This window comes from Zootoca vivipara, chromosome 5 (genome assembly GCF_965207765.1).
Source record: "Zootoca vivipara chromosome 5, rZooViv2.hap1.1, whole genome shotgun sequence".
Lineage (NCBI taxonomy): Eukaryota > Metazoa > Chordata > Lepidosauria > Squamata > Lacertidae > Zootoca > Zootoca vivipara.
In genome coordinates this window covers 52,944,898-52,971,672 of record NC_142588.1, presented here as the reverse complement: position 1 = coordinate 52,971,672, position 26,775 = coordinate 52,944,898, and the positions used below count along the sequence as shown (strand labels likewise).

Genomic DNA, 26,775 nt, shown 5'->3' with positions numbered 1-26,775 from the left:
GACAGAAATACAGTATTAATCTTTAACTGAGACCTAATCAAAATACAGCATGACAGTATCTCTTACTAGCAGAGATAAATTCAGAGTGTAGAACAAGCACACGGCATAAGGACCCATTTGAAGGTCATATAATACATGCACCACATGCCAAGACTAGGGATGATAAAAGCTTTGGGATCTCAGCAGGAGAAGAACTAGCTACCATATTTTTCGTTCCATAGGACGCACTTTTTTCCTCTTCAAGAGTAAGGGGAAATCTCTCTGCATCCTATGGAGCGAATGCCATGGCTCCAGCAGCGGGATCCCTCGGCGGCTGCTGCACTCCGAGCAGAGGGATGCCTCTGCCGCCGAGCCAGTGCCTCTCCCAACTGCAGGCTCCGATCCCTGATCTTGCTAGTGGCAGAGGCGGGGGCGCTCCTTTCGGCCCGCCCCCGCCCCCCTGCCCATCGCAAGAGCAGGGAACGGAGCCTGCAGTCAGGAAAGACACTGTCTCTCTACCAAATGCAGGCTCCAATCTCTTGAGAGCGGCAGAGCTGGATGGGCGGACGGAGAAGCGGCCAAAGGAGCCTTTTCTGTTGCATCCAGGGGGGAAAGGAAGAGCAGCCCAAGGGGGGAGGAGATGTTTGACAGGGAGCAGGGAAGCATCTCCTCCGCTACTCCGCGCCACTGCCGCGTTCAGCGAGAAGCGGGGGGCAGCGGAGGGATGCTGCTCGTTCTTCCCCGCCAACCCTGTTTGCAAATACAAGCCTGCTTTCGCAAATGGGGTTGGTAGTGAGCAACCAGCAGCATCTCCGCCCGCCCCTCGCCATGTTCAGCGAGAAAGCTGGTGTTGGAAAGGGGCGGGGGAGGCAGGGGAAGCTGGACTGGTCCCTCCACCGCCGCTGCCTCCTTTGCGACCCCTCCAGCGACCCCCTCCCAGCCTTTTAGAGGAGGAAAACCAGAAAAACATTTTTTTCTTGTTTTCCTCCACTAAAAATGAGGTGTGCCCTATGGTCCGGTGCGCCCTCTGAAGCGAAAAATACGGTATCAGCCAGATCAAGAATTTGTGGCATGATAGTCTTTCTTGAACCAGTCCAAAACAGAAAGAGCAGAAGCAGAACTGCACTAGAAGGAGATTAGAGGAGTAAACCATTTCAAAAACAAAACTTGTGCTTGATGGGGGTCGATTTAACCCTGGAATTGCCACCATTTCCATGCATACAGTATTATATATTAGGATACATCTTTCCCCCAAAGGCGTCAAAGGGTATCAGCTGTGAGGAACTGGTATTGGGCTACTGTGATTGCTGCAGGACCCATGGCAGGCTCACTGCACCAATTCCAAACCATGTCTTGGAGGCAGTTTTGAAATGCACAAGAAAGAGGAGCAAAGACCCACAAGCAGCTCTTCCTTCCCATGTTCTATAGGTAGAGCAAGCAATGCAGTTAGGCATCTGTATGTGGTCCTACCCTCACTCAGTGCAAAATCCTTTACAGTTGGAATAAGTCTGTAAAGAATAAAGGGTTTCTGATTAGTGTTAATTTTGTTGTCGTCCCCACCCCATACCCCAGGACTAGTGGGATTCTGTTCCTGCTAATCACTGCTATAGCCACGCTTTGGCAGGTTGTGTTCAGATTTCATTTCTATTCTTCTTCCTCCTCCTCCTCTTCTTCATCATCATCCTCATCATGGCAATGTGTGATTTCTTGGGGAGTTTGAGGGAAGAGGTTGGGTGGTTTAATCTCACTCACAGAACGGGTCAGCTGGTGTCGTTTGTCAGAATCTTTGAAGTCCCCTGATGTGCGGTTTCGGGTGGCCATAGGTGACTCTGTCTCATTGATATCCACATGAGTGTGCTCTACTGTTGACTCGTGTGGCATCTGCATGGAGACATACATACCATTGTTCAGAGAAGATTAGCATCGTCACCCGAGAAGAGCTGGCTCAGTTAGGCCAGTGCCCCATCTAGTTCTAATGCATTCTAGTGCATTAGAATGTCCCTCACTCTATTCAGACTTGGATAGTGCATGTACTTCTCTGAAAGTTGTTACTGTTCACCTGCAGCTTCATGGATTTCAACTCACCAGCACATGGGCAGCTCTGAAGAGGTAACTGAAGGGATAATACAGAAGGTTGATGAATGATGCTGCATAGAGGTCTGCGTAGCGCATCACTTGGCTGGCAAAGAGTGTCTGTCGGGAGCCGCTTCGAAACAGGCTTCCCATCATTCCATAGCACATGTCCATGTCATGAGTCACTTTCTAAAATCAGAGGGCAAATTAGACATTTGGTCACTTCAGGGAAGGGGCAGTTTTACATACATAAAAACTATTGCAGGTGAGAGAGCACCATGTGTACACTAGAGTACACACAAGTTTCTGAATCACAGGCATTGATTGTAAAGAGGCAAAGCAACTGGAAGACACAGAGAGTGAGAACACCAGCAATATACAGTGCCTTCCAGGAGCATTCCACCATAGAATAGTTTTTTGTTCCTTAGCAACATGACAGATGGGAAAAAAATAGAATTTGACAAACACAAGAGGGCTCCATGAATTCAGGGGTTTATGGCATAAAAACCTCCAAGACAGTATGCATATAAGAAACTAGCTGTCCCAGCTATGCATTGCTGTGGCTCAGTCTGTTAAATGGACCCTCAGAGTCCCCCTTCAGACTCCCCTCACCTTCAGTGTGGGCCATCCCTGTGAGTTCCCCCCAGGGTGTCCCAACTCATGAGGTATCTGGGCCCCTCTTCCCCCCTCCCCTGACTCATCACTTTCTCCCATCCCGACCCATGAGACATCTCAACCCCCTCCCCCCACCCTGGGGTCCAGCCTGTTTCGGACACTGTTGGTGTCGTTGTCAGGGAAACGGTGGGGCGTGGTCTGGTTTTCAGAGTGGCGTGGCGGGGGGGGGGGGGTTCTGACGGTGGGATGTTGGGGTCTAGGGGTAGGATCCCAGCATTGCATTTGTGGAGTAATGGCTGTTGTGGCGGTATCAGCACGTTGGTTGCTGGTGTCACGCTCTTGCCCCGCCCTTGGAGACGTTGATTGTGGGTTCTATTTCCCAGCATGCACTTTAGGGTGAGTTGTGAGTTCTAGAAGACGGAGTTTTGGGGTTTTTATCTTGCCTACACGAACTTTATATGGTCACTCGCATATTCGCATGGGATGTTGTGTCCAAATTTGAATGCAATCAGTCAAGCGGTTTCGGAGAAAAGTGGAGGCACCCCAACATGCCCAGTTTACATTTTTATATATATTGATTAAATGTCAGACTACTTTATTATGTTGGTGATCAAAATACAACTGGAGGTTTAAGGCTGCCATCGCAGCCCATCTGTGAGATGTAGCCCTGAAATAAGTGAGGTAAGGCACTGGATCTTTGTCACCTTGCTTAACATACTCAGCTCTGGCAGCAGCAGCAGCAGCAGCACTTCTCTAAAGATATAGCAGAAGGGAACCAAACCGCAGAGCCACTGCAATGTTCCACTAGGGGGAAAGGGAGAGACCCCCCAACCCAGGATCTGCTCTCCTACCTAGAGATGTGAAGGCCCAGGAAACATTTGGGGGGGGGACGACGAGTGGTTTTTTCCAGCTTTTCCCTGAAGCAATTTTTGTTTTCCCCCAAAAAATTGGAAAAATAAAAAATAGATTATGGAATGTTTTATTTTAACATGATGAATAAAATATTTTAAGATAAGGGGTTCAAATGTTTTATAAATCATTTCTAAAAAATATGTATGGTATCAGATTATTCTAATTTCTATGAGGACAAGCAAGTCCTAGGTTACAAACTGAACTCTCCAATGCAAGAACAAGATACATTTCTTCCTTTAGGACAGGCATCCCCAAACTTCGGCCCTCCAGATGTTTTGGACTACAATTCCCATCTTCCCCGACCACTGGTCCTGTTAGCTAGGGATCACGGGAGTTGTAGGCCAAAACATCTGGAGGGCCGCAGTTTGGGGATGCCTGCTTTAGGAGGTCCTTTAGGAGGGTAGAGAAGCTTGTTTCAATCCGAGCAAACCTTCAGTTTTTAGACGTCCATAGTAACTCTACACAACAGAGTAGATGCAGAAGCAGAGACTGAAACTGCTACTGATCATTACAGCTCAGAAAATGATTCTGATTAAATTTCATGCCCATTCATTGAAACTTAGTCCCACTTCCGTCTTCAGTTCTTTTTATGAGAATGTTTTATTAAATACTGTGGAGAGGAAATATGAATAATTATTACTTCTGGATTTTTAAAAATTGTTTTGTGGAATTTTTTTGTTCCACATAAACTGGTAAACAGTTCAGGAGATTGTTGCTCCATTTGTTATAAATACAAATAAATATTTTAAAAGTAAATTCTGTTTGTAATAATTGTTTGGATACACTATATTTTTAATATGCTAGTTGTGATAATTTTATGCCCATTAAAATTGTTCATATTTAGATTTTATGTTTCTAAAGAACAGAATGACTTTCAATCTGGAAAAGAAAAAGAAGTGCTAATGTACCACTTTTTCCAATTTTTCCGAAAATTTCCATTTCCCCCCGAAAAAAAACGGGTTTTTTTCTGAGCTTCAAAATTCCCAGAAATTTTACATCTCTATTCCTACCACAGTGGCTGGTGAGTTTAAATCACTTCTGAATTTCAACATGCCCACCTGTTCTCAGACCTTTGCCACCACTGTAGGATTTTCAGATGGAGAACTCAAGAGAGTTCAAGCACTACTTACAGTTGCACAGCTGGGAGAATTTCACATAGTTTTAATCTCAGTGCTTCAATGACACAGAAAACCACAGCTACACAATTTTTCTTTCTTTGAATCTCTTATGGTGCAGGAGCTGTCACTGTTGGCCCAAGCAAACCTATTTCCTCCTAGTCTCTGCCTCACTATTGTTTCTCTTGTCTGACCTCTCCTTCCCTGCCATCAGGACATAGCCATTCCAGTCCCTATGCACTAATTGAGGTCACCATGTGCCTCTACTACCCATATTTACCGCAGGGCTCTGTTTTGTGTGTGTGTGTGTAACTAGATATAACACAGTCATGTAACATTTCCCCCTTTTATAGGTGAAAATCAGCCTCGGAGACTGAGTGTTTACATGGAGAGAGAGTATGCAAATGAATGGTGGTGTGGGTTTTGTGTTTGAGCCAACAGCATGAATGCACGCTATGACCCATATAATTCCTCTGCTCAGGACTGCACCCCCCCCAGCTGCTTTTCATTTAAAAGTAGGTTGGGAGACTATTACCTGCATCTGCCATGTAAGCAGCTTCAGTGTGTTTCCTCTGCCTACTGTTTCACCATCTTACGTTTCTCTGACTCAAGTCTATTTGATCAATACAACTGTCCTACACCCCCCTCATTTATTATCAGTACAGCTTTACTCGGCCTTTAGGCCCTATGGAGGTTTTTCAACAACCATCTCACTTCATTAGCTCCTCCTTTTATCAGCTCCCTGTCTTGTATCTTTCTCTTCCAACTTCTCTCATGTTCCTATTTCGGTCCGCTGCCTGTCCAGCTCCTTACCTTCCCTGTCCCCTCAAATCTCCCTCTAATGAAGTTAGCACAGATTGCTGCACTAGAAAGGGGAGCAAAATAGCATTCTATTTTTAAAAAAAGGTATAGGTAAAGGACCTCTGACAATAAAGTCCAGTCACAGACGACTCTGGGGCTGTGGTGCTCATCTCGCTTTGCAGGCCAAGGGAGCCAGCGTTTGTCCGTAGACAGTTATTCCGGGTCATGTGGCCAGCATGACTAAGCCGCTTCTGGCGCAACAGAACACCGAAACCAGAGCAGTGCACAGAAACGCTGTTTACCTTCCCGCTGGAGGTCTCTACTTGCACTTTGACGTGCTTTCAAACTGCTAGGTTGGCAGGAGCTGGGACCGAGCAATGGGAGCTCACCCCGTTGCGGGGATTCGAACCGCCGACCTTCTGATTGGCAAGCCCAAGAGGCTCAAGTGGTTTAGACCACAGCACCACCCATGTTCCCCAGCATTCTATTTACTAGTACCTTAATACGTCTTTGGATGGAACTGATGTCAGGACGCTCATTACTACTGCTATCCAAATGCCTGTTTGAAATAGGAAAGAAAACAATATCAACAGTGCACATGGAAGATAAATGTGAAGGTGGATCTGGGAAAGCAAATACTAATTTTGAAAACCTGATTATATCAGACAAAACTGATAGGCACAACAATACTCTCTTCCCCACCCCCAAATTCTAAGTTAATGTGGAGCCCTTTGACAGAGTGCAGCTGTCCACTAAAAAGGAAGCACTCACTCTAATGAGTTAGTGGATGGAGTATTGGGTTATAGTCTAAAGAAAAAAATCCATTACTTACTTGTATAACTCAGCAAGAAAGATGTCTAAACTCTGAAGTTCTTCAAAAAGGCCTAAGCAGCAAAGGGAAGGCAAAGTAAAAGGATATTATGGCAGTGGATCAGCTGAAACAAATACTATGTAGATTATTACTTATCTCTCACCAATATGGGAAAACAGACCTGGCACCAGACTGAGGATTCTATCTGCTTTCCAAATTGCATTATTATTATTTGTTGATTTATAGAATTATAGAGTTGGAAGGGATCCCCAAGTCATATACTGTAGTCCAAACCCCACAATGCAAGAATCCCAACTAGATCATACATGATGGATGGTCATCTCTGCTTAAAAACTTCCAAGGAGAGTGCACCACCTCTTGTGGGAGTCTGTTCCACTGTAAAACAGCTCTTTAGAATACAATCCTACATTTTTTGCAATATATGCTTTGATAAAACTCATCTGACAACTCAGATGGTGTAGAAGTTTCAGACCTAGCCCTTTATTTCAACTTTGTGAATGGTGAGAGCAGCCATGTGGCTAAAAAGAACAGAATCTATAATCTCATAGTGGAACATGGCAGACAGTCTTTTGAATATGTTTGCAGTGTCTCAAATGCCCTCTCAGTGTCTAGGGCAGCCTCCCCCAACACGGTACCCTCCACATGCTGGACTACAACTCCCACCATCCCTGAACATTGGCCAAGCTAGCTGAGACTGCTAGAAGTTGCAGTCTAAAACATTTGGAGGGCATGAAGTTGGGGGGAATTGCTCTAGGGTTACAGCTTCTATTTCTTGTTCTCCAGTAGATCCTAAAATGTTCATGGAAAGTGCAACTGAAAATATCAGCCTCTTCTACACACTTAGTGCAACTGCTTTTATAATATTTGTTTTAACAGTTCTTGTAGGCAGCCTTGAGCATTTTAATAAAAAGGGTATAAAGAAATAAATGACAGGTGTCAGCAACAGTATTGACAAGTGGTAGCATAGCCACAGGTTTGTAAACTGTTCAAACCAGCAGTCATTGGTGGTAAGTCTCCCAAAAACAGCCTCAGTTCAAAGCAGAAAAAAACAACTATCCATAAATAAGTCACAAAACTATCCGGAGACTTGCTGCTTTCCCAGTCTTTTGATGCACAAAAGCAATGCAAATAATCTTTGGGAAACAAGCCAAGTGATTTTCCAGCTAGCCTCTGTCAAGCCAAGCAACATCACTTAAAAAGTGAAGAATGAACTAGGCCAGTAGTTCCCAATTAAGTATTTCAGATATCTTGTTCTTCAAAAGCCAAGTCATGGACCCCCCTACTTTTTAAAAAAATTGATATCTCTATGGTAGTTTTTGTTGTGCGAATGGTGCCACAAACCACCTGGGTAGTCCACATACCATCAACTGGGAACCATTAAACTACAGAGTTCATTACTTACAGCTTTTGTCTGTCCAGACATGAAGCTCCTGTGCCAGTTCTGGAATCACTAGGAAGGTCCTCCAACCCTGGCGTTTTTTAGACTTCAGGATATCTCCAAAAATGTGATCACCTATGTATAAGATGTCTTTACCCTTGGCCCCCAGAAGGTCACAGATTGTATCAGAGGAGCCTAAGAGGAGGAGGAAAAAAGCAGAAGGGCCAATAATTGTGAATCAGAAAAGGTTTCTCAGCATGAAAACCATGGGTTCAGTGCATAAACCTCCATTATTATCATGTACCTGCTCTCCAAACTGATAGATATAAGGCTTTTTTCAAATGCAGCTTTTGCACACTCAGACATATCAGAGTATAAAATAAACACACTGCAGCATACAAATATATGGTTCACAGGTGGTTTTCCATTCAGGCAAAGCCTGCTATATTGTGTGCTGTCAGAATATTTTTTGAGCTGCAGGTGTCTGAGACCTATCCATTTAAAATGCAGGTGATGATCAAAAGATGATCAAGTCACCTCTTACTTTTTTCCTTTCTTTTTAAAAAGGTATAAGCTGCTAAAATACACAAATCAGGTAGCATGTGGGACGTGCATTTTAGATGCCATCCCAAATACACACACATACACAAAAGTGCCAACACAGCTATATATTATTTGAGTATATAGTTTTGGAACATACCAAGAGGGATCTTAAAACTGGAGGAAGATCTACCATCTACCCATTTACCACCATGGGACTTAACCTTTGGGATTACAAACTTTGGATAGGTGGTACATTCCTTGCAGCTACTAGATTATATTACACTTTTGGCTTCTGCTGACTCTTTACCTAATGTACCACCTACAATTAATTTTCCATCTTACCTAATATAAAGACTCTGCCTCACAAGGGACTCTTATGTTCCACTTACAAACAGATTTGAGCAACTGCTAGTGCATTTTAAAAAAATGGTACAACCACTGTTGCTCTTTTGCTCCAGTAAGCTTTGATACAATCTGAAATCTATTTTGTACCTAAAACATTCTAATCTAGTTACATCTGCATAATATATCTGGCACTTTACTTAAGACAAATTAAACTTCAGACATTGGGTGGGGGGCTTTAAAATCATATCCAGTCTTCTCTCCCTGCTGTTTTTCTTAACATGATGCCTGAAGAACAGTTTTGGAGAAATCAGAAGTTATTCAAACCCCATGTTAAAATAGAATAAAGCGAAAATCTCCATCCCAGCTCCTGATAAGATTCACCAGTCTCATTTCTAGTTTACCTCCAGAGTAAACAATACCATGCTGCAAGGGGCCTGTGTAAGTACCAATCTTCAGTTTACCAGTAACCTGCACAAAAAAAGAAATTCATTTAATGAAACTGTAGGTCTCTCCAGCCCAATTTTCAGTTTTACTATTGACCAATAGATTGATAAATCTGTAGAAAGGCTGTTCAATATATGCCTCAGAGGAAAAAGGACAATTGGTGTTTGCATACTCCAAATGCACTATATTTTTCTGGGCAGCCCCTTTAATTATTAAAAGCAGCATGACATAGGGGCATGCAGCTGGTGCCCTATTCCTAGAGGCCATAAACAGTCTTACACTGGGAATTGTTTCATGCCTCAAACATATCAGGGCCAGGTGAAAACAGTGAAGTTAGTCTCGTAGAAGCATATTCTGTACAATCCTTTTGCATGGCCTGCATACAGATGCTACAAAAACCTGCTTAAAGCTATACTTCCTGTTTTTACAGTTAAAGTGTTTGGTTGCCTTTTACAAGTCAGTTGATTCTGCCTATAGGCCAGGCTTAAGCTAAGAATTTTGTTGGGGCCAACAAGTTATCAATAGCACAGATTCAGCTAAAACCTTAATAGACTCCCAATAAAGACCAGTCCCACAGAATGACAAAGCAGGTAGTCATGTTGCAGCCACAGTGAATTTTTTGGATAACCAGCAGTTACAGTGAAATTGATCTAATGAAACACAGCATTATTAGGCTCCATATATTTTCAATATGATGCTGTTCTTAATTTAATTCCACTCAGTACATAGCTGAAATACTTAATGATGCACTCAAAAAACATGCTGTATTTTTATTTAAAGAACACACCTCCTTCTCATATTTCCTTTCTATGTGATTCAGATAACCCAAAAATAGCTAGAAACACATATTCCAAGTATTCAATTAATTTCAAAGTAGAGAGCTTATGAATTTATGAAAAACTTGTCCCAGGTTTTCTTCCGGTCAAGCCTAACTATATATTCTATGTATCACTCACCGTATCCACCTGTCTCAAGACTGTGCCTTCTCCAAAGAAAAGAGGTTTTCGCGCATCCACAAGGATGAGGTCAAAGTATGATTGCCATGGCCGGTGAGAATTGCCAGGCTAGAGAAAAATTAAGCAGAAGAACATCTTTTTAAAAGGTACAAATTATAATTGTTCACACTGCAACTAGCTTATTTTAGTTCTGCAGGAGAGATTGATAACTGTATTCTATATGTAGCCTGACATCATATACAACACATCTTAGTTCCCCAACACTTCAATTCAGTAAATATACCCGAGAATCCTAACAATGCGGAAAAGGAAAATTAGCAGATATTTTAAAATTTATTTTTGTTTAACTGGATTTATATACTGTTTAATCATAATTTAAATTGAAGTTAGCAATTATATCACTACTACAAATATTAATACAAAGATCCAGGCATTTATCAATTACTGCAGGACATCCAGGGCTTTCAAAGCAGAGGCCACAACTGAGAAAGGGAAAATAGGGAACAGTCTGTGTATTTATATTAAACTTTTGATTTCTACTACATATAGCAAGTACATGAAACCATAACCAAGCCTTAAAATTGAAAAGTACATTTTCTTGTAGCTATGAAAAATTATTAATTATATGTGGAAGGATTTCAGCAGCACTGTTATAATGCATTAGTGCAGGCATCCCCAAACTTTGGCTCTCCAGGTGTTTTGGCCTACAACTCCCATGATGCCTAGCTAACAGGACCAGTGGTCAGGGATGATGGGGATTGTAGTCCAAAACACCTGGAGAGCCAAAGTTTGGGGATGCCTGCATTAGTGGATATGTGGCTAAGCAGCAATTTCTTGTATCTGAGCAAGCAACTTCTACTCAAGCAAGTGCAAACAGGCAAACACCACTGGTGGAAGTAAATGCTTTTGATTTGAAAATTCAGTGGTTTTTTTTTAATCATTAGTGACCTCTAGAAGCTGCATATCAGGCATATCAAAGCTAACTTCAATTATTTCCACCTGTTCTCCAATAAAAATAATAAGGCATTTGACACCATGCCTCCAAAGGCTGAGTTTTACAAATAGAAAATTAAATAACTATCCGGTTTCTTCAGTCCCCATGAACTTGACTCCTATTCTTGATTTATTTAGGAAGGAATAATATACACCATCTAACACAGCGTTCCCCAAACTGGTGCCATCCAGATTTTTGGAATCCAGCTCTCATCCAACCCTAGATGGGAGTTGTAGTCAAAAACATCTGGCCAACACCAAGTTGAGAAAGGCAGATCTATCATTAAAACAACAACTCTTTTCATCACTCACCTTTGGTCCATGTGGAAAATCAAACAGGTATGTCATAATTTTCTGAAAGGCAAATTGGAAGCAAGACTTAATTTCTTTCTGGATAAATTAACTATTTTATTAGTTATGTTTAAACAATACTTTTAAATATACAAACAGTCTTCAGATATACAAATCTAGAGCGGGCATTGTGAGCATTAAAATAACATTGCAGAACCCTTTGACGTTATTTTTAGGATTTTCATGACAACAAAAGGCATGTCTCCAGCTTTGAAAGATATGCAGCTCTGCAAGATACACACTTCAGTTTTATGTACAGTTAATTTGGAAGCTCTTGTTCATAGGATTGGAGAACAAAAGTTCATTGTCACAGAATACAGGCGGGTCCTGCATTCATATTAATATGGCGATTTCCCAGCATAGTTGTTCATGGCTTTCTAAAATAACATGTATTTTATGATAAACAGAAGGTCTTTAAAAAGTATTTCTTCCATATCTCCCACCTCCCCCCCCCAAAAAAAAACTTGGGAGACTAAATTACAGACACATTGCCAGGTACAAGGCATCATTAAATTATCAACCAAGATTCAAGGAGAATCTTAGGTGCCTCCAGCTCATGCTTTCATTATACTGAGCTTATCTAATTCTCTACAGCTGGCTTTGAGAACCTATGGCTCTGTAGATGTTTTTGAACATCAGCCCCAGCCAGCATGCCCAATGGTAAGAAACAATGAGAGTTGTAGTAGTCCAGAACATCTTGAGGAGCCTAAGGTTCCCCAGCTCTGCTTTGAGGCAGGGATGGAAGACTTTTTCAGACTGAGTGCCACATTCATTCATCTGGAAACTTCTGAGGGCTACACACCAGTGGTGGGTGTGGCCAGAAGTAAAAGTGGGCAAAACAATGGATGTAACTTACTGTTCTAATGCTTGCCACATTCCAGTCACACAGATTTCAAGACAAGCAAGAGGCATCATCACAGTTCAAGGGTACCTTCCAGCCAGGCAAAAGCACTTGAGGAGGGTTCAGAGGAAGGGCAGGGAGGGGCATAACCTAGGGAAGGAGGGATGGCCTGGAGAAAGACCAGAGGGCTGGACAGAGGGGCCTACAGAGCTGCATTGAGCTCCCGGGGCTGAGGTTGCTCTCCCTGCTCCAAGGTAGAAGTTCAAAATATGACACCTAACATATATGACACTGAATGAATGAATGATGGAGGAAGATACTTGTGTTACAGGAGTACTTACATCAGTGTACTTATAATCACTGTTTGTGGCAAGAAACACCTTTCCCACCTCATTCATGCGGCTCAAAAGCAGAGGCAGTTTCCCCTAAAATGGCAAAGATTTACATAAAATACAGTTTTCAGTTGAAGTCCATACCTTCAGGGGGTCTATAAATATCTCAGGCTATCTGTACATACTGCCAGTTTGAAAATGCCAAATGAATATTTCAGCCTGATTAAAATGTCTTCTAAAATCCTAGATGCCTCAGCTGTGAACTGAAATCCTGCATCTTAGTCATGTCTTATAATTTGTACTAACGTCCTATTCGACCAAGTATTAAAAAATACTTTTAAAAAACTGAAATGTTGAAACTGTTCAATAATATGTAACCAGAAACCTGATGGTTTGAAAATGAGAAGCTGCAGGCAGTAAGGACTCTTTACTAATTTTAGAACTAAATGCCACTTTGATGTGCTGTGAGTACATAGCATGAGCATTATGTGGAAACAGAAAGTATCCCATACTAGGTGAAAATCAAAGGAATCCCTCTAAAGAAATACAAAATGCACAATTTCAACTTTATGCCCCTCAGGATATCAAGACATAGAAAATGCTTTGGAATATTCACATTTCTATTGTGACATGCACTCTTTTACTACTCCATACATTGTGGGGGTGGGGAAACCAACTTCCCCTGCCTGAAGTTCAGGTGCTTAGAATTCCATTAACAAAAGGGAGATAAAGAGGAAGTGCTAAATTATTTTTCATCAAAAAAGGCAACATTTGCTGAAGCAACAGTAACATCACTTAATGCCTTTAAAAGAAGAAGAAGATGTGAACAAGGGAGTTTGAACTTTCCATTCTCTTTTTTTATCATTTTAAGACTGCATGAAATAAACCAAGACTGGTCCGCTTTCAATAAGGAAAGGCTTGACTTACTGTACTTACATCTTTCACTACATACTTCACCAGATTCTCAACTGTCTTCTCCTTCAGTGATCCCTGAAACAACAGGAGAAACCACATGACACAGCAGAAGCAATGATCTAGCAATCTTACTCAGGTTTCACATTATAGTATCAGCTTCCATGCTGACACTAGAGGCAGAAAGTTATTTGTGGAGTTTTGTGTGTCATGAGATTAGCACTGGGTAGGTTCAACCCGGGGGTGGAGAACCCTGTGGCTCATTCACCATATGAGAAACAAACACACTGGACAAGATGCCATTGAAGCGCTGTAATTAAGTCTATTCTGAAGTAAACTTGAAGTGCAAAACAGAATAGTTCAGAAAACACATGGTGACACACAGTTCAATTGCTGAAGTAAAGGGGTGGTGTGATTCCTGCGCAATGTGCAGATGAGTTATCACATGAAAACACATGAAACTGCTCATTAGAAGGGAAAACAATAGCATAAATATAATAAAGTGAAACAGTGATGACTTTTAAGAGATGGCTTGCAGCAGCAGCCTGTCTCATAAAGAGGGGGGGGAGGAGTGGGGGGGGATGAAAGTAAGCAGCAAGGTGGTGGTGATAGAAGGAATTATCATCCTTGTTTACCCACCCACCCCCCTTTCCAATTATATTGATGGGCATGCTAGCTGGCATTTAATACTTATTCACTGCCTGGCAAAGCAAATATAACAGTGTTCATCTCACATTATAATTTATTCAAAATGTTAAGAATTAAACAGACTACAGTTAAAAATATATCCCAAAGTGCAAGTCACCTTATAGTGAACCCAATCCACAGCATCTCTCACATCTTGGAACATACTTCTGAAGGACATGAAGAGGTCTCCATCTTTAAACCCTGTTTCACAGCTGTGAGAAAAAAGCACGGAATTGTCGTAAAAGTAGGTTAGCAGCTAGTAAGGAGCAGCTAGCAGCATAAGGCCTGGGAATCAACGTACAACTGGAAACAGCAACAGTATTGATAGCTACATAGATAGTATTGAAAGCAACCAAACCTGGATCCCATTAATGTTAGGTGGATTCCTGCTTGTATGTTTTGTGCCAGTTCATGAATAGATATATCATCTCATTTCCTGTCTTATCAGCATAGCATCTGTTCTCAGAGGCCAAACCAGACAGGAAATGGGATGATATAAAGATATAGGCAGGATGTGTATATGTCTGAATCTAGGTTGGTACATGTTTCTGCATGCAAGAGAGAATGAACATACATGGATGATGGCTAGATGAGGTTGAGGGGCTGAAGATTCAGAAGAAGGGATCTGGCTGTGGGAGAGGGACATGTGAATGGATGGACAAATAAAGAGAGAAAAGGAGTAGCTCCACCCACTTTTATGGCTTTGGCTGTATCAATCACCCCAACTTCTAATCCCTGAAAGGTTTCCCCACTCTTGTGCTAAATGGTCATATTCACCTGTGTATGGTGAACCCTATGAGCCCTGCCAGGGTTTAAATCACAAACTTTAACAACATAAACAATCCCTAAAGTACTTGTGGTTGATGTTGTCATCAAGCTACAGATAAGAAGATTTGAATTTGTCCTTGCACACCTGCAATGAGAGACAATGATGGCTATAGCATCACATGTTGGATTTCATATAACACATGAGACACATGCTCACCTTGAATACCTAGCACAATTCGTAAAAAAATCACACAGACAAGCCAACAGGTAAGTCTCTGCAAAGAAGCAAAGAATATACATTAAATGAAGAACTGGATAAAGAGACACTCATGTAATTAATCTAAACCAAAATGACATTCCTAATTTGTCATTTGAAATTAACAGTAATATACCTACGGATTGTTATGACACAATCCCCATCATCCCCATTACAGTTTAAGGTCTCACCTGGTAGGTTGAACAGTGTGTTTAAAATGTAAAACCTGTCAGTGTCATCTCTCTGGATGAATTTATTAGGGTACTGCTCTCGGATATCTGGCCTGAAAAAGGTAAGGGACAAGGGAATATGCCTATTAATGATGTCTAATCATAGTAGTTTCTCTAAACAGCTGTGTTAACTCCTACTGGGTCAATAAGACCAATGAGACCAATGAGAAAGATCTCCTAAAATGTTGTTATTCAAGGAAAGGTTTTAACAAGAACACTGGAATAAATATAATATGGCTTCCTTTCTACTACAGCAAAATGTGATACTTCACACAACTTCATCCATAGAGAGGAGCCTACTCCCTCCAGCTCTTGCTTGCTCAACTCATCCCAGAAGAATTCAAGAACTGGGGTGATCAAAACAAAACAAGAATTGTGTTTCATTTGGACAGCATGCAACTAACCATCAACAACTGTACAATTCACACATAATATTCTACTTAAAAAGCTCAGGACCTCAAAACCTTAAGGACTGCCTCTCCCCATACAAACCAGCCTGGACCCTGCACTTGTCATCTGAGGCCCTTCTCTATGTCTGCCCTCCCAGAAAGGTTCAGAGGGTGGCAACAAGAGAACAGGTCTCTTCTGTGGTGGCTCCCTGATTGTGCTTTTTATTATGTTTTTATCACTGATGTTCTATAATGTGTTTCTAATGTTGTACACCACCCTTAGATCCTTTGATAAAAGGCAGAATAATAATAATAATAATCTCCTCAGTGGTAGAGCATGTGTTTGCATGCAAAAAGGTTCAATCCCCAGCATTTACAGGTAGTGCTGAGAAAAACGTCTGCCTGAAATTCTTGAGAGCAACTGCCAGTCAAGATAGACCACAGTATAATAGGTTCCTATGTTCCTATAGCTGGGCTCAAAATGGCCTGGTCCCAGGTCATATTCTGATTTTTAAACAACATTTAAACCATAGTTGTCCCATTTGGACATCACAATAAATTAATTTAACAAAGTTGTGCTTTCAAGGGCCAAGAAGAAAATATGTGGACACAAGGCTTGTTCTTGGCCCAATAAACTGATGCACTGAGGTGAGGTTGTTACATCTGAACCAGGCCTGTATGCATTTTTTCCATATTCGCTTAAGTTAGTTTCCAAAGGTTAACCAAGTTTCTGAAGTCATTAGAATTTATAAGACTCCAAAGTAAGAAAAACTGGGCTGGCATAAGGATTTGGAAATGTTACAGCATAGGTGATCCCTCAAAGTCCAATCCTATATATGAATTCAGAGTTTCTACCAAGTTCAGTGGAACATACCATCCCCTGTTGTACATATAGATTGCAGTCTTCCTTATGTGAACTGCCTATATTCACAGTACTTACCCCCTCATGAAGTTAAAGCCATGTGCACACACTAGGATGTTCCCATAGGCATCGACTTTCAGCAAATTTCCATAAAGGGAATCAAATACCAGGCCTCTGTTAATAAAGAAGTGCATTGATTGATATAAGCATTGTATACCAAGCAGTGGACAGCAAGACTTTAAAAGATAGTCTATTGGAATGGCATACCTGAGCCAGTTCTATCATGTTCTGTCCAAACTAGAATCTGACCCTAAGGAGGACATTTTGCTGACAGAGTCCCATTGAACTTTTGTTTAGCTGCAGAGGAAAAAATAGTCTGCATTGCCCAGTTCAAATGTACAATTGATCTCTTTTCTTATCATTAGCTCATTTATTTTAATAAGAAAGCTGAATTACACAATCAGCAGGCACAGGTGCATAGCTTAAAAAAATAGAAAAAAAATAAAAACCTTAGTTCTCCCACCTACCCAATTGACAAAGAAGATTAACTATATAACTGGAGCTGATAGAAGTCTCATTGGACAAAAAATTCTGTCAAATCAGACTTGTCTTGTTTAAAACTAAGTACCACCTCAACATCAGATTGTCCACCCTACCTGCTTGTTGGAGGACTACTCTGAGAATGTGTGTGAAGCACTGTGAACTCACAAAAGCACTATACAAGTGTTATATATTTATTACTATTCCTTTAAAGGACTAAAACCTTTTGGACTAAACTTTATAAAAGCTTAGTTGACACCAGATGTGCTTTCACTACAGTAAGTAAGAAAAATTAAACATAACTAAGGCAGTTCTCTGTGTGTAAATGTCATAACTGCATGGAAAGGAGGTGTGGAATGTAGAACTTCTCCTCAGTTAAGCTATATGAAAAGGGTTTGGGGAGAAGGACTGCTGGAACACAAATGGCAGATGGAGGAAGAGTTCATCACTCATGCCTCTAACACCTTAAGACATCACCACCCTTTTCACATAGGGATTATTTAGTTTGGCTCCAAGCAATCCTCTTGCCAGTGAGTAAGTGGCAGTTAAGACGTTCAGTCACCACTTCTCTTTTCCCTTGAGGAAAGTTGTCCGTCCACCAAGTTTGCACAGTGGGTACCTCCTTAGAAAGAGCTTTCCATGTCACATTTCCCCCTCTCTCCCATTTCTTTATAGTTTTCCCACTTACCCACAATGTGACATTGTCACATGCTGTGCTTCTCTGCCCCCACTCCACATCACTAGCTGCTGCTTGGCACAGCAGAGAGGAAATGTGTGGCATTGTTAGTTTCACTTTCAGGTAAGTGAAACTGCACATTCAGAGGAGAGAGGTGAGAACATGATTCAGGGAGACAGTTTTTGGCGGTTGGCCCATGTCTGCAGCAATGTGTAGTTTGGTCCTGAATGTGAGACAGCAAGGAAGCAACAGCCATACCAAGTAACCTCAAATGCTAATACAACCTTGTTCATAAATTTCCAAAAGTTACGAGCTTATAAAAGTTTTTATTCCAAAGAGGGGCTGATTTCCCTTTCACCAGCATTTCTTATCAGTAAAAACTGTTGCTGGCAAGAAATACAGCAGGCTGGTGGATGAGAAATGGAATGATCCCTGGCTACTCTGATAGCCTGATTAGTTTCTATGTTGAGAGTGCAGGAAAATGCTTTTTCTCCTGCATGTGTGATACAGTGGGCTGAAGACAGGGCGATGGATCAATCTGTCACTACTTCCAGCATACCTGATTTCTGTGCTGAACATGCAGAAGGATCCCCCCCCTGCTGTGCATCTATTCCAGTTGCACAGCAGCCTGATAGTGAAAAAATGAATTATGCTCTCCTATCACGTCCAGCACATACTGTTTCTATGCAAGCAGTTTCGACTTATGCACATCTAGCACAGAAGCACAACGAACTAACAGAGAAGTGATAGATAACTTGTTCTTACTCCCTGCCAAGCGAAACTTTTAACTGGGTGGTGCTGCAGCACTCGGCTTGGGAGTCGCAGGGGGGCCACCCCGCGACGCAGCGTTGCACAATGTCTGCGCATGGGCCGAAGATCGTTGTGCTTCTGTGCTAGATGTTCCACCCCTGGGTTTGCCACCCCGGGTGCCGCTCTGGCTTCCTCCGCCAGTGCTCCCTGCCAGATTACTTGGTTTCAATGCTGGCCAGGGAGGAAGGAAGCAGCATGGAACCAGATCAAGATGGCAGGAAAGGAATAGCGCAATCTATCCCTCCTTTGTCAACCCACTCATTCCATCCACTTTCCTACGTGAGTAGTTAAATAAAATGTGCTAATATTCTAACATTTTTGTTCTAAAGTCAGCAAATGCCCTTACAAGTAAGGAGAAACCCAAGTAGATTTAGAACAAGCTTCAAAGTGACTCCGCTTGCCTGTACCAAGATTTATTAGCCAGTTTTGGAAGGGCAAACATACACAGCTCTAAGCATGTTCATCAGTGAAGATAGCCTAAGCTGTCCAAGGTGATGACATAGTAGTGCCAGTGCTTCACAATGAGCCTAGGTCACTTTTTTCCCAACCCTTGCCCACATTCTGCTGTACCACTAATAATTTTCAAAAGCATTTGCAATGACTCAAACAAAAATATACAAAAATTGCATTCCTTTCAGCATTTGCTAAACTCACTGGCATGTTTAAACAATGCTTCTGTTGCAAAAACTGGCCAGAATGCAAGACAGAAGTGTGGAAAGCTCCACATGTGCATCACAACTTCTGTGGGCTCCCTTTTAAAAAGAATCCCAGGGTTGGCAAGTGTGCTTCTCCCAAAACTCAAGAGGAACTTAGGAGCTACCTCTAACATAAATGTGAAGAGGTGCTGCCTTGTGGGCAGAAACACAGGAAATCTTGGTACATATAAGGAACTGCCTAAAGAAAATCTGCCAAGCCTTACGTATTTTATACATATCCAGAAAAATTCTGCTTCAAATAGTTTCATGCAAGACTTTTTAAGCAGCCCAAAATTTAACTGAAATCATGTTTGCATAAATTAGGTGTTGTTTCCCCCAGTTTCTAACTATGTTCAGGTTTTCCTAGTATGCATTTCACTTCCAATACATTTGCCACTGGGTCTCTTAAGACAAATTCTCTGTTGACAAATCCACTTCAACTAGCAAGAACCTCATGCAATTAAATCTGCTTATGTATTACTCAACAACAGCATGCTAAAAATAGGACACTTTAAAAACAAACAAACCAGTAAGTGGCATATACATATTTTTGTAGGTTACAATTATTTACCTGGTAGGGAATGTAGGATCATAGACAAAACTAAGCAGCTCTTGAGGGTATCCAATTGATACTAGCCGTTCAACTGTCAAGTCAAATCCAAGGGATTCATACTCTGGAGATTTATATACTGTGAGAAAATGTGAAGATGATTTTGGTTAGAAAACACAAGCAACACACACATTCTATCTAAGCAAGGCAGAAAATGTATACAGCATTAACTTTGCCATTCTCCTCTGGTTTAATGTACAATTCAGCAGACATACAATGAGAGTGGTATTTAACACTGGTCTGGTTCACATCTCACAGTGAGCCAGAGTATGACATACTGGGACTTTGCAAACATACTGGTTCACAGCTAGGAGTTCACACCTGCTTTGCCTTCTTTGGGTATTTTAGGCCAATGTGGGACAGCAGCTAAGCTGAAGTTTGGCTTGGTGTGTCATATGAATCCAGAAACATGGTTACATTACCTCCTCTTTCATGACAACCTATAACCATAGGACAAATCTTGGAGTTATGCAGAAACCTTTACCAAAATCCTCATTTTGGATACATGCTAAGCTATTGCACTAACCTATGATGCCTGGGGGAAAGCAAAACTGCTGGATCTCCTCCTCAGGAGCCAGCACATTTGCACTGTGGTTTGGCTTAGGGGGCGCTGTGGGTTAAACCACAGAGTCTAGGGCTTGCTGATCAGAAGGTCGGCGGTTCGAATCCCTGCAACAGGGTGAGCTCCCGTTGCTTGGTCCCAGCTCCTGCCCACCTAGCAGTTCGAAAGCACATCAAAGTGCAAGTAGATAAATAGGGACCGCTCCGGCGGGAAGGTAAACGGTGTTTCCGTGCACTGCTCTGGTTCGCCAGAAGCAGCTTTGTCATGCTGGCCACATGACTCGGAAGCTGTCTGCAGACAAACGCTGGCTCTCTCGGCCTATAGAGCGAGATGAGCGCCACAACCCCAGAGTCGGACATGACTGGACCTGATGGTCAGGGGCCCCTTTACCTTTACCTTTTATGATGCCTGGGGGAAAGCAAAACTGCTGGATCTCCTCCTCAGGAGCCAGCACATTTGCACTGTGGTTTGGCTTAGAGCAGTGGTTCCCAATTAGGGGTCAACAGAACACACCCAGGGGGTCCGTGTCCCCATCCCTTGCCTCCCCCCAAAAAACACAATTTTTGTCATTTTGCATGGTAATATCACAAATTTTATGGTCTGTTTTAACACACTGCAATTTTAAATACAGTGGTACCTTGGGTTACAAACGCTTCAGGTTACAAACTCCACTAACCCAGAAATAGTACCTCAGGTTAAGAACTTTGCTTCAGGATGAGAACAGAAATTGTGCTCTGGCGGCAGCAGGAGGCCCCATTAGCTAAAGTGGTGCTTCAGGTTAAGAACAGTTTCAGGTTAAGAATGGACCTCTGGAACGAATTAATCAACCAGAGATACCACTGTATATAGTGGCCAAAATCGATTTTGAAATCATACTGCGACAACTATTTTGAGCCGGCAATACATAGCAATATAAAGGGAGAACAGGGCAGCCGATTGCGAGGCGCTGCCTTCTCCTCACGCTGAGGGAGAACAGGGCAGCTGATCGCCCTCACTTTAAGGCACTACCTTCCCCTGGCACTGAGGGGGAGCAGCTTTTCTCAGTTAGCAGGAAAGCAGCAGTAGCCACAGTGGGCGTGCATCCCCATCCCCTCTCATTCAAACCATGTGGTGGAGGTGACTCACTTCCTCTCTTCTCCCCCCCCCCCCAAATCTCTGTGACTGCTCCTTCCCTCATCCCCATGCCTGATCTCCAATTTCAGACATTGTGATATATAGGAATATTGCAATGTTTAGCTGCTGATATATCATGATGCTGAAAACCAGATATCATTTTGTTCCAAAAATTGCTTTGGAGTAATGGGGTCCTCAGTAATTAGCTAATTGGGAACCATTAGGCAAGCTAGACCTTTGACAGACATAGCCGGCAGGATTCACCAAAGAAACCCCATCAACAGAAAGGCTTTCTGCTTCCACAGCAGGGTTTCACCCTTTCTCTCCCTGAAATTGGCTAGGGCGTATCAGAAGAACCCACAGAACAGTGTGCTGGGGAGGTTGTTCCATCTGGCAAGCTGATAGGCTTGAGCAAGTGGAACATTTAAAATAGCATGATGTTAAATTCCACCCAGTGATTTTAAAATTTAATTCTACCAGGAATGCTCTGCAGAGTGGAAATACAGTTCATATTTCAGCGACAGAATGACAAAATAAAGCATTAGTTAGTGGCTCAGGAGAAATATATTCCAAACAGCATTAACACACTCACCTTATTTCACCTCTACATACAGACATCAAAAGAGCATGAAACTTACTGCCACTGGTGAAAGTCAGAATGCAATTATGAATCCTAATTTTAGATCAAACATCTAGTCAGGAGGTGTTTAAGATAATAATTTAAGTTGCCTTTTTGCTAAAGGCCAGCTATCAGGTTAGCTTGTAGCAGGTTACCACCCTTATGGTAGCCTGCAGCTACTAAGCACCTTCTAACCAATTATAAAGCCATCATCTTCTCCAATTTTGCAACCCCTTGTGTGCCCCCCTTTCATCTTCACCTGCATATCCATGCCTCCTATTCCATATTTGCAACTACTTTTGCACACACTCCATTAGCACCATAATCCCCTTTTTACTACTGACCTTTTTCCAACTGTCCTTTGCACACAGACTACCTCCATTTCCATGTCTCCTCCTTTCTTCTATTCTACAGACACCCTAATATGATATATGTTACTGTCTCTTTAATGTTAGTGTCCATTAGTTTGTTCAGGTAGAGAAAGTTAAGTTCAGTCGATGGATCTTCACATTATCTGGGTGTTTGCTAGTTAATAAAACATCTGTTCTAAATTACTACACTGAATCTGGAATTTCATGTTGAAGACAACACATGGTAGATTGTGGGAGTGCTGTGGAATACATAAGGGCTCCACATCCTTTATCTCTCCCATAGGAGCCTGCTGAGTAATTGAAGAGGGAGAAAAATGAGTATGGTGAGAAGAGAGGGACACTGGCATTTCCCCCTTATTTTCTCCCAATCCTCTTGCTCCACAGCACTGAAAATGCCCCTTTCAACCCAATTTGCTTCCATCTGCCTATTACCAGATTCTTAAAACCATGCGCAGTGCCAGAGGGGGTCAGTGGGGAAAAGACTTTCCCCAAACAAAGTTTCTCCCTCCCTCTACTTCCCTCCCGTTGCTGGACTCCTCTCTTTAACATAAACTGGTATCTTTCAGGTATCTTTACATGTAGGACACAATTTGCCCACCTGGAAATATACTTTGCCCCTCCTGTCCCCATATTTTTTTTCTGGTATTGCCACTGCCTAAAACACACATTCTCTGTCTCTTTCTCTCTCACACGCACCCACCCTACCTTCCTCCCTACTGCCCATACAATTCCTTATTCCTCTGAATGCCATCTTTACTCCCAATTCCACTTGCCCCGTCCTCAGTTCCAACTCTCACTTCTCCCCAATCTGTCACCAAAGGACTAAAACTGTCACACACAGATATACCCTTCCCACACCCCCAGCCTCAAATCTCCCAAAATAATTTACTACAGACACAAGTCCCCCTTTTCTCTTCCTGCCTTCACCTTCCTCCACCCCTGCCTTTAGAACTGAAAACAGTACAATAACAAACTACTGTAGTGCAAAAATAGTACAGAGGGTGATATAAAACTTACATTAGAAATACATACATATTGCATTTGTCTTATTCCAAATACCTTCAGTAGTTCAGTTCCACTTGTGATTCACTATTACTCCTTGGTCTTTCTTTGCAAAATACATGACTATCCAATTACACCTCATTCCATATAAACATATGCACCTTACCTAAGATTTAGTCAAATTACTGATCATTTGCAATTTACTGCCATTAGGAAGCCATCCTGTTTAATGAATGGAAAAAGTTAATTCATTATCCTAAAGTTGTTTCCAATGTAGTATGAAATTATTGTCACAATGTAGTACTAAGTTATTGTAGCACTAGTGGAAAGTTGTTGCACAAAACAAAACACAAGTAGATAACCAAAGACTGTTGTACAATGGATTGCACAACAATAATAAGCTGTTGAGCAACAGAATGCACAACAAGAATCCACTGTTGTGTAACAATTTTCCACTAGTGTAAGTGTTGCATTATCTTATCGTTAAACTCTGTCTTCTGCTGGTGCAAGGGTTCTTGCATTAGTGGACAAGGAAGGCTGCTGTCATGTAACTACCCTTGGTATTGAGAGAGTTAAGGAACAGCAGTCTCTGTCCCAGACACAAGGAGACTGCAGACATGCATAACACACAGCTCTGCTAGTTTTCAAGAGGAGAAACACTATTACAGGGGTAGACAACCTAAGGCCCGGGGGGCTGGATGCAGCCCAATCACCTTCTCAATCCAGCCCGCAGACGGTCCGGGAATCAGCGTGTTTTTACATGAGTAGAATGTGTCCTTTTATTTAAAATGCATCTCTGGCTTATTTGTGGGACATAGGAATTCATTCATCCCCCCCCCCAAAAAAATATACAGTGGTACCTCGACTTACGAACGACTCGAAAACCAAATTTTTCGACTTACGAATGGGGGTAATGGCCGCGCGCTTAGGAATGTCTCGATATCCGGAAAAAAACCGTGGCGGTTTTAGATAGGGATTTTTCAACTGACAAATTTTTAGATAGGGTTGCTTCGACTTACGAATTTTTCCGTTTCCAATGCATTCCTATGGAAAATCGCGTTTCCAATGGCGTTTTTTGACTTACGAATTTTTCAACTTACGAAGGTGCCTTTGGAACGGATTAAATTCGTAAGTCGAGGCACCACTGTAGTCCTGTTTGAGGGATGGTGGACCAGCCCACGGCTGAAAAAGGTTGCTGACCCCTGCCCTATTACTTCTTCCTGAAGTAATACAGCTGAAGGTAATACAGGCAATCCTCATTTTGCGTGGGGAATATGTTCCAGACCCCCTTCACATGTCAGCAGGACCTGTATAAAGCATTCTATTTCACCCTTTTAGTGACATTTTGATTCGCTTCTGGGTTCGGTGCAATGTGCTTGTGAGCAATCGCATGTATATTGGACGTGCGTAAATCAGTCATGGGTGTAAAAGTTATGAAAATAATATGGAAGGAATATGTTGGACACAAAGTAACCCCCATTTAACTATTTTCAGAATCCTATGTAAGAAGCCTTTAATTATGTTGAGGCAACATGTGGGAAGTAAGACCTGCTGACTCATTAGTCTAACATGCAAAATACATACTGTATTCTAAAGAGGGTCCTAGAAAGACACAGCCTAGAATAATCGCTGTTTAAAAAAAGAGAGAGAGAAAATGACTGCAAAGTGAAACCAACAATTATTTTGTATCACACATTGATTTGAGTAGATTAAGAGCATGTATGAGCTTTAGGCAGGTAGAATAAGCTGAACACTCAAAAATACCAAGAAATCTTATAAACATTACTGAAGACTGAATAAACAGCCATGAAACAACTATTAACAATGTCAGAAGAGAAAAGACTATTCTGGCTCGACAAGAAATGAGCACTCTTAAGAAAGAGCCATGAAAAGCTGGCTACAACTGCAAAAAAAAAAACCCTAAATGCTTGCATTCTGTATCTCCCCCCAGCATTCCCTTCCCCCATTAAAACAGTGGTTTTCAAACTGTTGAGGCAACCATGAGGTTTTTTTCTAACAAAACAACTTCCCTGTATATGGGGAGTATCAAATCACAGGCATATCTGGCACTCCTGCTGCATCTTGCTGTCATTGCTTGCCTGTACTCTTTTCTGTGCAGTATCTCAACCCTGATGTTGCAGCGAGTGCTCTACTCCTCCACAGTGATCTAGCCACTGTACCTAGTAAACATACAACCCTCTGTTTCTCTATCTCCAGAAATACTTAGACCACCTCTCTGATAAGGTGACAGTGGCTGATACCGATAACGGTGCACATACGTCCCACCTTACTCTTGTGCATTAGAGCTTGGTGCTTACTTGAAACGCTGGATCAGGGGTCCCCAAACTTACGTCGCCGAGGGCCAGTGCCAGCAGCACCGATTGTGCTGTCGGCCGGAGCATGCAGGAGTGTGTGCGCATACACGTGCGCACACACGATTTCCGGTGCACTTCCGGGTCACCGGAAATAGCTTGTGTGCATGCGCATGGGCCTCCTCCGGCCCGGAAGTGCAGCGGAAATGACGCTTGTGAATGCGCACAAGCTATTTCTGACGCTCCGGTGATCCAGAAGTGGGCAGCCGCACCCCATCGTGCCGTTAAGAGTGGGTGGTGGCAACGGGGGTCACCGGGGGCTGCATAAAAGAGCCTCGCGAGCCGCATCCGGCCCCCAGGCCTTAGTTTGGGGAAGCCTGCGCTGGGTGTTCAAGTCCTACTTTTGTCAAATGCCCGTATATCTACTTCTGTCCTAATTAACTTTACACAGAAACTCCAGTGCCAATTTTCAAAAGGAAACAAATTTAAAAGCCTCAAATACTCTTATTTGTAACTCACTAACTTACTCACTTAGCTTTCTGAGATTTTTAAAAGAAACTTATATTGGATCGCATCTACAAGGTATGTCATATCAATGCAAATTGTTCATGAAGCCAGTTTGGCAACCCTTTGAAACAAACTCAAAGCACCTTTTTATCTGAAATTTGGCAGGCTTCATCTCCTTAAATGGGGCTACTGTGCCTGCAAATTTAATCAACAAAAGGTATAGGAATGAGTTGATATCCCCATTATAATGATAAGGAATACATTCTCTCACTGCTGCTCACCCCTCTAAATGCCCACAACAAGAGGGAGTTATCAGCATGTGTGCGGGGGGAGGGGCAGATTTA

General features: G+C 42.2%; 1 protein-coding gene across 11 annotated transcripts in view; it reads right to left on the bottom strand.

Moving 5' to 3' along the window:
• NT5C2 (5'-nucleotidase, cytosolic II) overlaps positions 1-26,775 on the bottom strand; it is an 84,952-nt gene that overhangs the window by 19,875 nt on the left and 38,302 nt on the right. For 5 of the 11 annotated variants that reach the window (XM_088669634.1, XM_088669632.1, XM_088669636.1 and 2 more), the window contains 15 exons: positions 19,907-20,024; positions 16,693-16,788; positions 15,325-15,416; positions 15,095-15,152; positions 14,228-14,321; positions 13,447-13,500; positions 12,520-12,603; positions 11,299-11,340; positions 9,994-10,101; positions 8,995-9,061; positions 7,730-7,900; positions 6,328-6,379; positions 5,994-6,054; positions 2,065-2,241; positions 1,732-1,860 (listed from right to left, as the gene is read on the bottom strand). In XM_088669634.1, the coding sequence (XP_088525760.1) occupies positions 1,732-1,860; positions 2,065-2,241; positions 5,994-6,054; positions 6,328-6,379; positions 7,730-7,900; positions 8,995-9,061; positions 9,994-10,101; positions 11,299-11,340; positions 12,520-12,603; positions 13,447-13,500; positions 14,228-14,321; positions 15,095-15,152; positions 15,325-15,416; positions 16,693-16,788; positions 19,907-20,024 (1,403 nt within the window). Of the gene's footprint in view, positions 1-5; positions 1,861-2,064; positions 2,242-5,993; positions 6,055-6,327; positions 6,380-7,729; positions 7,901-8,994; positions 9,062-9,993; positions 10,102-11,298; positions 11,341-12,519; positions 12,604-13,437; positions 13,501-14,227; positions 14,322-15,094; positions 15,153-15,324; positions 15,417-16,692; positions 16,789-19,906; positions 20,025-26,775 lie in introns of those variants that run through there. The other 6 variants (XM_035132651.3, XM_035132649.3, XM_035132650.3 and 3 more) reach the window with 3 other exon arrangements.